Consider the following 14,358-nt stretch of genomic DNA (forward strand, 5'->3'; position numbering starts at 1 on the left):
GGAGGGAATCAAATTGGCTCCAAGCCAAAGGCCAGGCAGAACAACTCTGTCTTACAGGCCCTGCGGAAAGAATTCAGATCCTGCAGGGCCCTGGTCTCATGAGGCAGAGCTTTCACCAGGCTCCAGCCAGAGTTGAAAAGGCCCTGGCTCTGGTTGAAGCTAATCTAACTTCCTTAGGGCCCGGGACCACTAGGGTGTTGCTATTTATGGACCTTGAGGCTCTCCATGAGGCATACCGGGAGAGGCGGTCCCGTAAGTACGAGGGTCCTAGGCAGTGAAGGGCTTTTAAAGGTCAAAACAAGCACCTTAAACCTGACCTTGTACTCCACCGGGAGCCAGTGCAGCTGGAAAAGCACTGGGTGAATACGCTCCCATGGCAGAGACCTCGTGAGGAGCCTCGCTGCAGCATTCTGCACCCGCTGGAGTTTCTGGGACAGCTTCAAGGGCAGCCCTGCGTAGAGTGAATTACAGTAGTCAAACCTGGAGGTGACCGTCGCATGGAGTCTCACATGGTTTATCATGCAAAAACTGATCAAGGGAACAGGTTATATATAGTTTTGTCTTCTCCTGACACAACTCACATGGTTTTGTTTGGGACAGTCTTGTGCTCCAAGGTACATTGGAATTTGGCTTGAGGTAACAAAATCCTCCACAAAATCATCTCTGTCAGTTTCTAGGCTTTTGTCAGTGAAGGTTAGGAAACCATTACTTGCAGTAACATTGGTGCTGAAAGAGGATTTTTACCAGGAAGGAGCTTTTATTCTTCAGGCTAGGATCCTATTTGTTAGTAGCTTTCAGCAGGAAGTCATTGCATTATTTAATACTCACATTGCCATAATACAGTGAAGATTTTAAGAAGTACAGTGGTACCTTGGTTCTCGAACGGCTTAGTTGATGAACAAATTGGCTCCCGAATGCCAAAAACCCGGAAGTAAGTGTTCTGGTTTTCCAACATCTTTCGGAAGCCAAACATCGACGCGGCTTCCGCTTGAGTGAAGCCAATTGGAAGCCATGCCTTGGTTTTTGAACGTTTTGAGAGTTGAACAGACTAAATTCGAGAACCAAGGTATCACTCTATCTTTTCTGTGGCCTAATAATGAAATTTCAGAAAGTATTTTCACTCCACAGGGGACTGGGAGAGAGGGCTTGCGTGAATCATTGACACTTGATCAGCTTATCAAAGTATACTAGAAATAAGTCAGATATTTTTCAATGTTAACAATATTAGATTTATGCTGTGCTGCCATCCATATGTGCCATAATCAATTTCCTTCTGACAGTTACCTATGTAAATACTGAAAGTGTTAAATGTATAAATTTAAAAAAGTACCCCTCTTTACAAAAAGCTGTATGACAAATTGCATGAGGACTGCTTTCTATCAATGTTTGATTTAAATATTAAACATTAAAATATTAATTGAGAGGAATTTTGGGCTCTTACAAAAAACAAATACCTCCAGCGCTGTAGCTATATAAAGACAGTGAAACCAAAACCTGAGGATAAATCATATTCTCAGATGTACAAAATTAAGTCCTGTTTTCTATCAAATTTAAACTGACAACAGTGTTTTTCTGCATCTGTTCTGCCCACATTAGAAGCCAACGTCATTCTCTGGATATGTCCCGAGGCTGAAGCTTCTTTATAATATATGAACATTTTGATTCCCCTCACCCTCAAATAATGGCAAGCTGGGTATGGTGTCCAGCTGTGCATCTGCTTATGTATTGTGTTTGCAGATTCCCTGTTCTTTTTAAAATACAGTATGTGGCAAACTGATGTCATACAGATTCTATGATTAATGCTTATTTGTGAAGCCTTGTGTAAATACCTTAGAACTGAGTCAGACAATGCACAGTTATACAGAGTGTTTTGTGAATACTGAAAAGACACATTCCAAGAGACTTTTCCCCCCTGCATACTGAGAACAGCTTCATATCTACCATGAACAAATAATTTCGCATTTTGCAAACTATATTGCCTTTGTTTTTAGAATCTGAGATTGTTGTGAGTCCACTGAATGGGATGAGCATTTATAAGAGCCTGTGAAAAAGTGTATTTTTTTAAAAAAAAGTATTTATTAAAACTCTACCTTGCATAGGGCTTGCATTTTTATACTGTACTTTTACATTTGTTACATGCTTTTTACCATAGCAAAAATGCTGAGGTTGGGATTTTTACATTATAAAATCTTGAAGTTTTAATGATTTGCTGAACCTTATTACCTTTTTCCCGTTTAAGGTGCAGCTGCTCTATGAACTAGCAGATATAATGAACAAAGTCTGGAATAAGACTCAGAAGAAGGGTATTTTGCACCACCCTCCAGCTTATACAGAATCCACTTCAGGACCTGCACCTCCAGGCTCCCCTGTCAAAAGTAGTGTTGGGACAGCTCCACCAGATACCAGCACATGTAGCCCATCTGCTGACATTGGGACAACTACAGAGGTACGGGAATTAAAAATTATATTGACATGCTATGGTAATTGGCTAAGAGTCTGAGCAAGTGACCAAATAGGAATCAATAGGATAAAAGATGTAAATAAATGAACATGGATAAATATTCATTGAGGTATAATGAATCATGCTCAACATCAAACCTTCACAAGACAGAAAGAAGTGATACAAATAAGAACATTATGAATGTGTTCATGGTTTATTGTCACGTAAATGAGGTGCAGTGAGCCTTAGGCTTGTCCTTCCCCACCCCCTCACTATCCCGGTGCAGCAGCGAGGAGGAGATTGGAAGCTGTTGCTTCTGCCTTTGATCAGCCACAGTTCTCCTCTTGGTATCATGAGGTCACTGGATTGGTCACGAGGCAAGAAAAGAAGCTCTTTGGGAATGTGGGCAGCTCCCAATCAGCTTTTTGCTCCTGCCTGAATGAAGCAGCCATATCACTCTTGGCTCCCACTGTCTTGTGGGGCACGCTTTTAGTTTGCACTTTCTGGATGGAGTTGCAAATTATATTGACTATCATCCTGAAACATGAAGAGCCATCTTGTGCTGCTGCAGATAGAATGCCATTCCCTGTCTCTTTTAGGTGGATCTATATATAACCATCTCACTTGTTTTCATATTAACTCAACCAAGTCTGGTCTAACTATCCTACTTAAGCCAATGGCAAAACCTATATGTGATTTGTAAGCTTTGCCCATGGGGGAAACAAAGCAAAATTCTAAAGGAATGCCTGTCCGATAATGATTTCCTTTTCCCTTTCCCTTTCCCTTTCCCTTTCCCTTTCCCTTTCCCTTTCCCTTTTCCTTTTCCTTTTCCTTTTCCTTTTCCCCTTCCTTCCTTCCTTCTTTCAAACAGTTTCGGCCCCGGTTGGGGGATCTGTGGCCCTCCTAGATGTTGTTGAACTCCAGTTCCCATCATTTCTGACCCGCAGGATTGATGAGAGTTGGAGTTCAACAACATCTGGAGGGCCATAGGTTCAGCAAAACTGCTTTAGGCAATTTCTACTTTAAGCAAAAAAACCCACCACCCAACAACCTAGATTTTTATTGTACTTTGGTACTCATAAATTACCTCATTTTAGCTTCAGCTAGCTTTCTTCTAACATCAGATCTGACTCAATAGGTTTCCATGAACACCTAGCCAATTGCTCTGCAAATTGATAGTAAAAATATACTATGTTTTGTAATGATTTGTTTAAGTAGGCCATATTGGAAAGCTATGTTTCAGTCTCTCTCATGGCATTCTAATTCCAGGGTGGTAGCTTTATTTAAAAAGGGAGCAAGGAATAAACTTTCCCCCTGCTTCCTCAGAGAAGCATTTTCCTGGTTACATTAGAGCAAATATATTAGTTGATAGCTGATGGGAAAACCAAACACGGGATAAGGTCTTTCTTGACTCTGCCAAAAGTTCCTTTTGGATTATCTTTTGGTATGGACCAGGATTTACTTTCAGAGGATTCACTTGGTGGATAATAGTTCTAGAGACACCAGTAGATTCTGCCCCCTTGAAGAGGCTGTGATGGTGCCTGACTTGGACTGTACCACCTACCTTGAACGCAGCAGTTTATAGCACCTGCATCGTTCTTAGGCTGGGGAGGCAACAAGAGCAACAACAGCAGAGGTTCAGAATTTGATTGCAGAAATTATTAAAGAAAAGGTGTCCATGAGAAAATAGATCAGATTTAGAGACCATAAATCTCTGATTCAGGGATCATCTGAGATCTGAATATAGTTTCTCAGCTATTATTAACTTCTTTTACTCTGTATTGTGAATAATAATAGTAGAGTAAACTCATTAAGTCTAAAAGAGTTTGTTTCATCAGGGTTTATAATACTTTAGCTATGTTTCAATTACTGGAACATGGTACGGTGTAAGATTTCCTGGATATATTTAGATTATTGTTGGAAGGGGCACTGCTCTGAAATTTGTTACTGTTTTGTTTATACATCCAGTACAATTTATGTTTAAAGCCTTGAACGTTGTCAAATAAAAATACGCTTGCATCCTTTGTATGAATTTTTGACTTCAGACATTTCACAGTTAAAGCATACTACTTCTCTTCTGGACCAGAATGATTATTTTGAAATGTTTCACCCCTCAAAGTTCTTTCAAGTATACAAGTCTTTCCATAAATGAACCCGGGGGGGGGGGAGTTAGGGTGGTATGACCCACTCCAACAATTGTTTGTATTAAATAGCATATGAAGTATTTATTTATACTATCCATAGATGATTTATACATTTAAGCTGTGAGTAATTCTTTTCATGCTGACAGGTTGATAGGGAGTGCTGCTCTCTTATGTGTGCAAAGCTATCAGGATTCCTGAATTTCAAACTGGGTGGTGGCTAAGATGGAAACATGAGTGAGAGGCTTAAGCGCCAGAGCTTAGAAACAGTTAATCATTTTTACCACCCCTGTATTGGAGCGAAGGTAGTATAGAGTACAACAGGCCACTTGTTACTGTTTACTTAAGTACAAACAGTTGAGGAAGTGTTTAGTCCTTGGGGAAGCTGTATGATTGAACAGAAACACAGAAGTTATTTTGATAAGGCAGAGCAGTCATTTGCCCAAAACTCTGATCATCCCTGAGCTTTAATGCGGGCCAAGGATGAAGGTCCTATATGTTTGGTTCCTCCAGATGAATAAAGATAAATTCTCCTAGAAAAATAAACTCACTATTTTGGGTCAATTTGCAAGAACCGGCTAAAGAATTAAACTGTGTACTTTAGGGCTTGGCATGAGGAGGGGTGGGGAAATAGTTCAGCCTTCTAGATTCTGGCATTTTTATGGATTTGGATGCAAAGTGGAAAATTAAGGCATAGATTTACTTAAGTATGCATGCGAGGGATTAGGAATTCCAAATAAAGTGGAAGGAGAAATAAAAATGTTCCTTGTCAGTATTCCTAACATTTTGATTGGAACCTAATATTTCAAAAATAGAAAAATTAAACTTATTTAAAAAAATAGTATTAGAATTTATAGGAAGAAATTATTCCACAGTCTGTCCAAAAGTGTCTAGACAGCTTTCAATTTTGTGGTTGGAAGAGCTAGTTTGGCACCCATCATGGGACCTATTGTTATGATGGCCTCCAAAAACACAAACTGCATCCAAAGCTGTTTGTGTGAAACGTGATTTTAGACAGTTCTAATCAGGACATTAAAATCCTTCTCTGTGCAGTTTTTCTTGTGTTGTCTTAATTGCACAACCAGTTTTCTATGCAGTTTACATTCTCAGCTAAAGTCACACCAGCAGTTGCTCATTTCTTCCCGCAACTTGGATTAAGCCATAAAATTGGAGATGTTTTGAGCAATCATCTTTGAGCATTTTTCCCTTTTCTTATATTTGACAAGGAATGAGAAAAACATTGAACAATTTACATTTCTGTATACTTCAGAAGCAAGGGCATGATGACCCATGCATCTGTGATAGATTTTCTGTAATGTTTGGTTCATACAATGAGATATTATGTGATATTTTCATGCAGTTATTACCTAAGAAGTGTTGTCGGCTCAGATAACATTTGTAGTGTACTTCTGAGAATTTGCTAGGTTTGCTATTGTATTCACTGGAACACAGATTTGAGTCCTTGAAAGTTAAACATGTGGTAGATAATTACATACTCATTCCTTCAGCAGAGAATGATTGAATATTTCTGAAATGCTTAATTTATGTTAGGCTCCATGGATTTACTTAATGATACCACAGGTGAAGTTATGCCCTAATTAATAACCAGTTGATTATCTGTGGAGAGTGATTGAATTTCTAATATATTCAGAATATATTCTGAAGCCTTTTCCCACACTCGTTTTTTTTTCTTCAAACATTGCAAAGATATCTGTAACTTCCAACTGCTAAACACAAAACAGATTTCTCTGGAAGGAAGTCCTACATCTCAGATTAAAGTCTGAAACAGCTGAATGCAAAAGGTTTTTTAAAATCCAATTTATAAGTATCAAATCTTGCCATGACCTTGTTATTTTCTTCTTTCTATAACTTTTTGTTTACTATTGTTAGGATAGATCTTTTGTCATGAAAATGAATCATTTTTAGGTCAGTAAAAAAATCATATATATGCGATGAGCGTAGGAGCCTCCTCAGCTGCTGCCATATATATATATGAGAGTCTATAAACTATAGTTTGGCAGATCTAACTCTGAAAATTATCAACAAAGAAGTTCTGCAATGCTGCTGCTTTCAAGCACATGGAAAAGAATTCTTTTATTAAAATTAAATCACTTGGGAGCAGCAAACCTATCCAGAGAACATCAAAACTGACTTGAACTTCACTTTTGGACCAACAGAGAACACGTTTTCATGTTTTAAACAAGTAATACTTTGACTCCTAATAAGATACATTTGTAATAAGACTCCTAATAAGATACATTTGTTTACTTCTGTTTTCATGTTTTAAACAAGTAATACTTTGACTCCTAATAAGATACATTTGTTTACTTCTGTTATGGTAAATCCATACGTTCCTCTTGCAGAAAGAAGGTTGATTCTGACTCTTCGTCGCTTTTAATTTTTAGTGTTCATCCCAAGTTATTTGTCTGTTACATGCTTTTGTGCCTGACCAAGTCAAATGCATTGTAACTGGTTTTCAAATGTTTATATGAAATTTAGATGAATTTTTTGAGGAAAAACTTGATTCAAGAAAGTGAAAATATAATGATGGGTGTAGGTTGTTTAGTTACAAAAGAGTGGTGGGAAGGAGGGGGGGACTTAAGTAGCACTATATCAGGGACGTCCAACTCCCAAGAGACTGCCATCTACTCCCGGGGGGGGGGAGTGGCAGTGATCTACCCATTTTTGAGGGGAAAGGAGTTCAGAGTTGTTGAGCCTCTAACAGACAGACGCAGCGTTGCAGCAGACAACAAAGGATTGCTCACTAAATGACCATTTGGACACCCCTGCAGTATATCTTGAATTGGGCTCAGTAGCATGTAGGCAGCCAGTACAAACTCTTCAGAAGTACTATTATATTGTTCTGGACAACTGAACCTGACAATATTCTAGCAGTTGCATTTCGCACCAACAGCATCTTCAAGGGCAGCTCAGTTTAGAGTGCATTATAGTAATCTTGCCGGGAGGTCACCAATGCATGGGTTACTGTGGCCAGAGTTTCTCCATCTAGGAATGGCAGTAGCTGATGAACCAGAATAGGCACTCCATGACACTGACACTACTTCAAACTCAGTTGAGAAAATTGGATCAGGGAGTACCCTGAAGTTAAGTACCTGTTGCCTCAAAAGGAATACAACCCCATCCAAAAGAGGCCATTTACTCAATTATTGGACCTGAGAACCATCAACTCACAACACCTTTGCCTTGTTGGGATTCAGCTTCAGTGTCTTGTGTTTCATCCAGCCCATTACCACCTTCAGGCATACTCAGCCAAAATCCCACTCTTTTCTGCCTCTGCATTGTAGTTCTGTTGAATCTTCCATGGTCTTTTTTATATCTAGGGAGCAGGAGAAAGAGATATAAACACAACAAAAATGAACAAGATCATACAGAAAAGCATATTACAAATGTATTTTATATAGATTGGATCTGAATATGATACATTTGTGTTAGGTTTCTACTAATGTTTTGGGGTTTGGGTTTTTGGCAGGGTGAATCTCTACAAGGTGGTGATGATTCTCCGTTCTCGGATTCTGTTACCTTAGAACAAACAACAAGCAATATTGGCGTATCAAGTGGACGTGTTAGCTTATGGATGCAATGGATGTTGCCAAAACTCACTGTAAAGTTATTTGCACCAGATCCAGAAAGTAAAGGAACAGGTATTGCATACAGAATTTATAAAACAAAACTAGTAATTTGAAGTTACCTAGCAGTTTTGTTCCAAAAAGTCTTCTAGTATTAACAGAGATGGCATTTGGGAGTCCTAAATCTACAGTCTTCAGACTTATTTATTTGAATATTTAAGTCAAACTCAACAGTGAAAGCTCAGGGTACGTTACAGTTAAAATGACAAAACAAATATAGAATCCCATCCACTTAAATAATAAGATAAGCCCAGAAAGATTAAAATCTTAACTTGCTACTCTCCATCCCCAGTGCATCTGCGACTAACTCCTTTTTCCAGCCAGTACATCCAACCTTTGCAACAGATTACTATTTGGCAAATGCTGCTTTTTTATGGTTGCTTGGAGATTGCTTATATATTTGGGGTTGGATCCAGAATTGCCCTCCTACAAATGGAAGGGCTCCTTGTGTTCACAGAAAGATCTGGGACTCCTATCAGAATAAGTTGTAGAGAGCGCTTTTTAAGATTCCACTTTTCCATTGCAGCCCCCCAGCCCCCAGTCTCACCTCCCATAACGCTCCACTGAATTCCATAACCACCTGGGCAGAAGGCACTGCAGAGAGAAGGAGGCCTCAAAGTATGGTCTCAGCTGTTCCTTGACAAGCAGGGCTTGTGTTTGATGCCCTTCAAACTTGGTACCAAATGCAAGCTCCCCTCGTGTCGGTCTCACTCAGGAACTCCAGAGTGCAGTCTATCCCTGGCAAAAGCTTATCAGCACTGACTGCAACCCCTGCATGGATCAGCTGCACTTTGGAGTTTCCAGTTGAGAGCCCCCAAATGCAACTGATCCCTGCTAAATGCAGGGTGTGCAGTCAAGCGCCAAGCAGCCAGAATTAGCTGCAGAGCTATTCCTTTGCAAGCCAACTTGCCGCCTTTTATGGAATACCTGCAATAGCTGTATAGGAAGACTTAATTTTTGGGGTAGAGAACTTCAAATAAAATGTGGTCGATGTATATATAAAATGACAACTTCTTAAGGGTTCGAACTCATGGCTTATTTTCATTGGATATTTATTTATACTGCAGAAATATGTGTTGTTGGTGAATTAGAAGACCTCAGTGCCTCAGTAGATGTACAAGATGTCTACACTAAAGTCAAATGTAAAATAGAAAGCTTCAATATTGATCACTACAGAAACAGGTAGCGACCACACCTTATGTGCATTATTATTATTATTATTATTATTATTATTATTATTATTATTATTATTATTTGTTAGTGCTCATGTAGTAACATTTTACTCTTCATCTTTATTGGGGTGGCTAACCCATTTCAGGTATTGACTCATGATCAACATTTCAGGGGCTGCATCTTAAAGTGGGCACGGCTGAAGTGCGAAAGTGGTTGTGAGGATAACTACAGCTCTGAGTTGAGCATTAGAGATGTCAAGGGGTTCTTTCTACCACTTAGAAAGCAGAGAATGAGATTAACTCCTTCTTTTTGCCAGCAGCTCCTCCCTCTGCTGAACCTCCGTTTCATTTCCTGCGTTGCCTGGAATAGTACCCACTTGCCCCTTTCCAGTGCATACATATCTTTTTTTAACCTCAATGTCACTATCCAACAGCACATTCCACTAGAGCAGCCAACATCCTCACCTGCCTTTTCTACCATACATCTCTGGGAGACGATTGCTGTAGTAGACCATACATGGCCACCTATCAGAGGTTAGCTGGGGTATATATCACAAAGGCACCTCCCACGCTCATCTTAGAATACAGTGTTGGAAACTTACCATGAACATTATTCTGAGCTGAGTCCCTTGGTGGTGTCCAGGGCCACACTCTGCTAGGTGGTTGCCACTAATCACATATAGATGCTAATCTTCTCTTAACTGGGCCTCTGCACTCCCTCCCCCTTCCTTACAGAGTCTGTGTTCTGGGGTGTTCTTTGTTTCTTTCATTCTCCTTCCCTTTATTGTACATTATGCTCAGCATTGGCATGAAGCACAACTGAGGTTCAGCAGAGGGGGAGGCTGTCAGCAATGGTGATCTAATTTCCTGCGTTCTGAAAAGTTAAGAGGAATTACAACTCACTTAGTAAGCTTCCATCTTCCAATTCTCAAAGCTTCCAAAGGTCTTTCCCATCAGCTATTCTACACAGTTTTAAATAAAATATTTTTATCACTCCATTACTCATCCAGCAAATAAAATAAAAATTATTGGAAAATTTTTAGATGGGGAGGCATGGGGTGCCCCACAAAAAGCCTATTGGCACCATGGCATCATAGCAGTGTGTGTGTGTGTGTGTGTGTGTGTGTGTGTGTGTGTGTGTAAATAGAAATCTCTAATATTTTTAACGTGCTTTTTGAAATTACACATTTTGGCAGGCCACAAAAACAGATTGGATTCTCAAATATGGCCAGTGGGCTGCTGATTAGTCACCTCTGTCTTTAGTGGTAGTAATAATAATACAAATAGAAAAGAGATGATTTGAAGTGATATTGCTTTGCCGCAATTTCCACATGGAAGAAAGCAGCATTAGTTGTAATATGAAGAATATACTCAGTGTGACAAAGAACTTGCCTCTGCTAATATCTGTAGGTTTGATACAAATATTTACCTTCATAGTCTCTGGAGAGCAATATGTAGTCTTATGGTACAAACTGAAGATTATTTAAGGTTACCTTTCTAATCATTTTATCATGGTGGTTAGCATAAGACACGAAGCTGGATTTCATAACTATGAAACCAGAAGCTGATGTTTTGTATATCACATTAACTATACTTTAACTATCACCTTCTGGAGTTATTGTGTTTATGACAATACTTGTGTGAAATTTTGCAGCAATAACAAGCAGCCTGTGGAATTAGGAAATATCTGTGCACCGAAACCTTAGCATGCTCTAGTGAAAAAAGGCTTGCAATCTGACAGTAAACAATTTTCTTAGTTTTTTCTTCTTATTCTTCCAATAGTGTAACTTTTTAAAAAAACAACAACCCACATATATTATAGTAATTAATTCAGCATGTTTTTCATATATCTATCCAAATTATTAAAATACTCTTTCTATCTACAGATTTAGTGCAAATGCTGAGGGGTTTCAGTTGGCTAAATTCCGTATTAAAAATAGTAGTATTCTTTTCTTGATGTTAATCTTCCAGTGTAAAATGGCTTAACACTGGTGGGTTTGTACAGTTTGGTTTGCAAATCAGAATGACTACTATATATATTTTTTAAAATATTAAAATATAGTTTCATGTAGTTTAAATGTATAGATTCTGACCAGCTGCAGAGAACAGATAAGGTGAATGTTGTGTTTTCCAGACCAGGAGAAGGTTGGCAGTCTGGACTTTTTGAAGGCATATTCCTACAATGCAAAGAAAAACTTGTGGTGAGATTTTTGTAGCAGAATAAGATATTTAACCAAATAACTATCCTAAAATCTATACATTTTTTTTCTCATGCAGAAGGGCGAAGGACTGCAAGAATTGTGGTATAAACCACCAATAGCTTTTAAAAGGTCAATTTGTTCTTGTGGAAAAGGAGAAAATACAATTTCCAACTTTTAAGTCCATTAGTTCTTGCACTCCATCTCTTTCCATTCTAATAAAGCTTCTGTTCCCTTTTTATAATTAATTGCAAATCAAATTACACTTAGTCATTACCTAGGGAGAGTCCTGCTCTACTTTAATTCCTGATAATTTTTTATTCTCCTGCCAAATAATTAGACTGTGGCAAGTTTCAAGTTTATGATTTATGATTTCCTTCTTTTGATTGAATTGTGTTTTTTGAGGTGAAGGACTTGCAAAGCCTGCAATGGATATTGGCCGAATTCAGCTTAATTTTTAAATATATGATTTCCCCCCCTTATGGCTTTATATTTGTTTTTTGCTTTTTTGCCTGCATCACCTCAAGCTTTGGGGAAGACTCTTGGTCTCTGGGGAAATGTGGAGGTGTCTTCCTTTCCTGTACTGACAAGCTGAACAGACGTACATTGTTGGTTCGACCCGTCAGCAAGCAGGACCCTTTCAGTAACTTCTCTGGCTTCTTTCCCTCTGTAAGAAATCAATGCAATATGTATATTACAGAACTTCCATTAACAAACAGTAGTTTAGAATGATGAACAGCTACTCATTCAAAAGCTTATTTATCAAGCTGGTGTTTTTATTTTGTTCTAAAATAGCCTCTCTCCCCCAGTAATGTTCTGGCAAGAAGTGTGGTCTTTCTACACAGTTGGGAAAAAGGACGGCTGCAGAGCAAAGGAAGAATATTCACTTGAGCATCTTTGTATGTTACAAATGTGACCCTAAAGGAGAGGTCACTTTGATGTTTTATGCTATCATGCATAGGTTCTGGATAACTCCTGAAATATTTGAGTCCATTGATTTTGGTGGCTCTGCTCTGAGCATGGCTTAAGCAAACACATTACTAAAATTCAAAGCTGCAGATAATTGGTTTTATTAGGTCCAGCTAAAATGCCACAAACTAGTGACGAGGCTTTAAAGTTGTCCAGAACTCTTCTTCAGACACTGTGGATTAAGCAGCCAAAAAAAGTGACGTGGGTGGAGAGAACTACTCTCAGCTTTAAAAATACATAGACTACCAAATTTTTGTGACTTTGGATACCAACAATTGGTCTGGGGAAAATGGGTTATTCTACTGTGGCCAGTGCTTTTTCCCTTAAAAATGATAATTAAAAAATGCTTACTCTCATTTTGACTCAAGAAAATCACCATTTTATAGTTCAGATCTGGAAAAATAAATGCAGTAAATGGACAAAAGTACAAAGATTCGCAAAATGTTTAGGGCTATGCGTACTCCTGTGTCCCCGTCCCCCCCGGGGAAAAACACTGACTGTGCCTTTAGGGGTTTTTTCCCTAACGGACCAGTGCATCTACGTACGACATGTAGATTTTTACAAAGGGTCAAAATTTCAGACATCCACATATGGATTATTTATATTTGTATATTTAAGATGTGAATCTTAAGATGTTCCATTTATTGGGAGTAAATCACATGTTACTTTCCAGTGAGAAATTTCAACTTAGTGTCAACCTGTGGTGTGTAATCACACCTTCCTCTCCTGTGGCAGAAAAAAAAAATTGACTATTTGATTATGGTGTCTCCCTGACCACCTAACTGAAAATGTCCTTATCATTCAACAGATCAAATAGCCAGGGAGACACTGCATTCACATAAACACAGTATAGTCTGGTCCCCTTGTTACTTTTTCAAGAGCTCGAGGTGAGAAAGAGCCTGACATTTTAACTAAGTTGAGATCCCCCCCCCCATGGAGAGTAATGAATGAACAGACCCAGCATCAGTTAAGAAACCCAGCAAGGGAGGTTATTCTTATTCTTATTATTCTTATTATTATTATTAGTTAGTGGAAGTTCTGTTCTCCATGATTATTTTCTGTCAAGAACATGTACATTCAAAATTACTGTTGCTACTTATCCGAGTTACTTCATTCTAACACAAATGAAGCTAATTTACTAATTCTTTACCATTAAAAAAAATTTGCATAAATGTAACTAAATAATCAAGTGTATCTGAATGACATTGTTTGAAAATGTATAAAGAGCCATTTGTGCTATTAGCTAATTGGGCCGAGATACATGTGTCTTAGTAGAACATAAAAAGAATATGTCCAAATTCATTGAACGTACAGGAACATTATTCTATTTGCAAAGCTCCTGTTTAAACAAGGATTTCCCCATTGATTGCACACAAAGGGTTGCACATTCTCATTTCCATTGTATGAATGGAAATTCCACTGTTATTGAAATGAATGGGGTTCCTGCAGAAATTTGGATTAGACCTCATAGAGTCAATTCGTTGACTATTCTGCTATTGGCTTTGGTGGGATTTTGGTTCTCTGCAAGCACAGAAAGTCAAATTTCCCACCGTTGCCATTTCCAGTAAGATTAGCATTACTCTGTTTTGCACCAAAATAGATGCATTTTTCACATTTGTCTTTTCAAACTAGTAGGAACATAATGGATATTAGGTCAAATCTTCATTCAGAAGGTCTGGTTCAGACAAAATGCTATGACAGTGACTTGTAGTGAGCTCTGCCTCCTTCTTTGTGTGCAAAGGGGAAATCAAAGCTTCCATTCTTGGTTTTGAATACCTCCATACTTCCAAG

General features: G+C 38.5%; 1 protein-coding gene across 6 annotated transcripts in view; it reads left to right on the plus strand.

Moving 5' to 3' along the window:
• The window catches only part of VPS13B (vacuolar protein sorting 13 homolog B), a 368,719-nt gene that overhangs the window by 182,222 nt on the left and 172,139 nt on the right, over positions 1 to 14,358 (plus strand). For 4 of the 6 annotated variants that reach the window (XR_014010614.1, XM_081204222.1, XM_081204224.1 and 1 more), the window contains exons 25-28: positions 2,240 to 2,446; positions 8,072 to 8,243; positions 9,296 to 9,410; positions 12,126 to 12,267. Coding sequence is in view for 5 of the 6 variants with exons in the window: in XM_081204222.1 (XP_081060348.1) it covers positions 2,240 to 2,446; positions 8,072 to 8,243; positions 9,296 to 9,410; positions 12,126 to 12,267 (636 nt within the window). In the remaining variant the exon portion in view is untranslated. Of the gene's footprint in view, positions 1 to 2,239; positions 2,447 to 8,071; positions 8,244 to 9,295; positions 9,411 to 11,534; positions 11,602 to 12,125; positions 12,268 to 14,358 lie in introns of all 6 variants that reach the window. The other 2 variants (XM_081204225.1, XM_081204226.1) reach the window with 1 other exon arrangement.

This window comes from Podarcis bocagei, assembly GCF_964188305.1.
Source record: "Podarcis bocagei genome assembly, chromosome: 8".
Taxonomy (NCBI): Eukaryota; Metazoa; Chordata; class Lepidosauria; order Squamata; family Lacertidae; genus Podarcis; species Podarcis bocagei.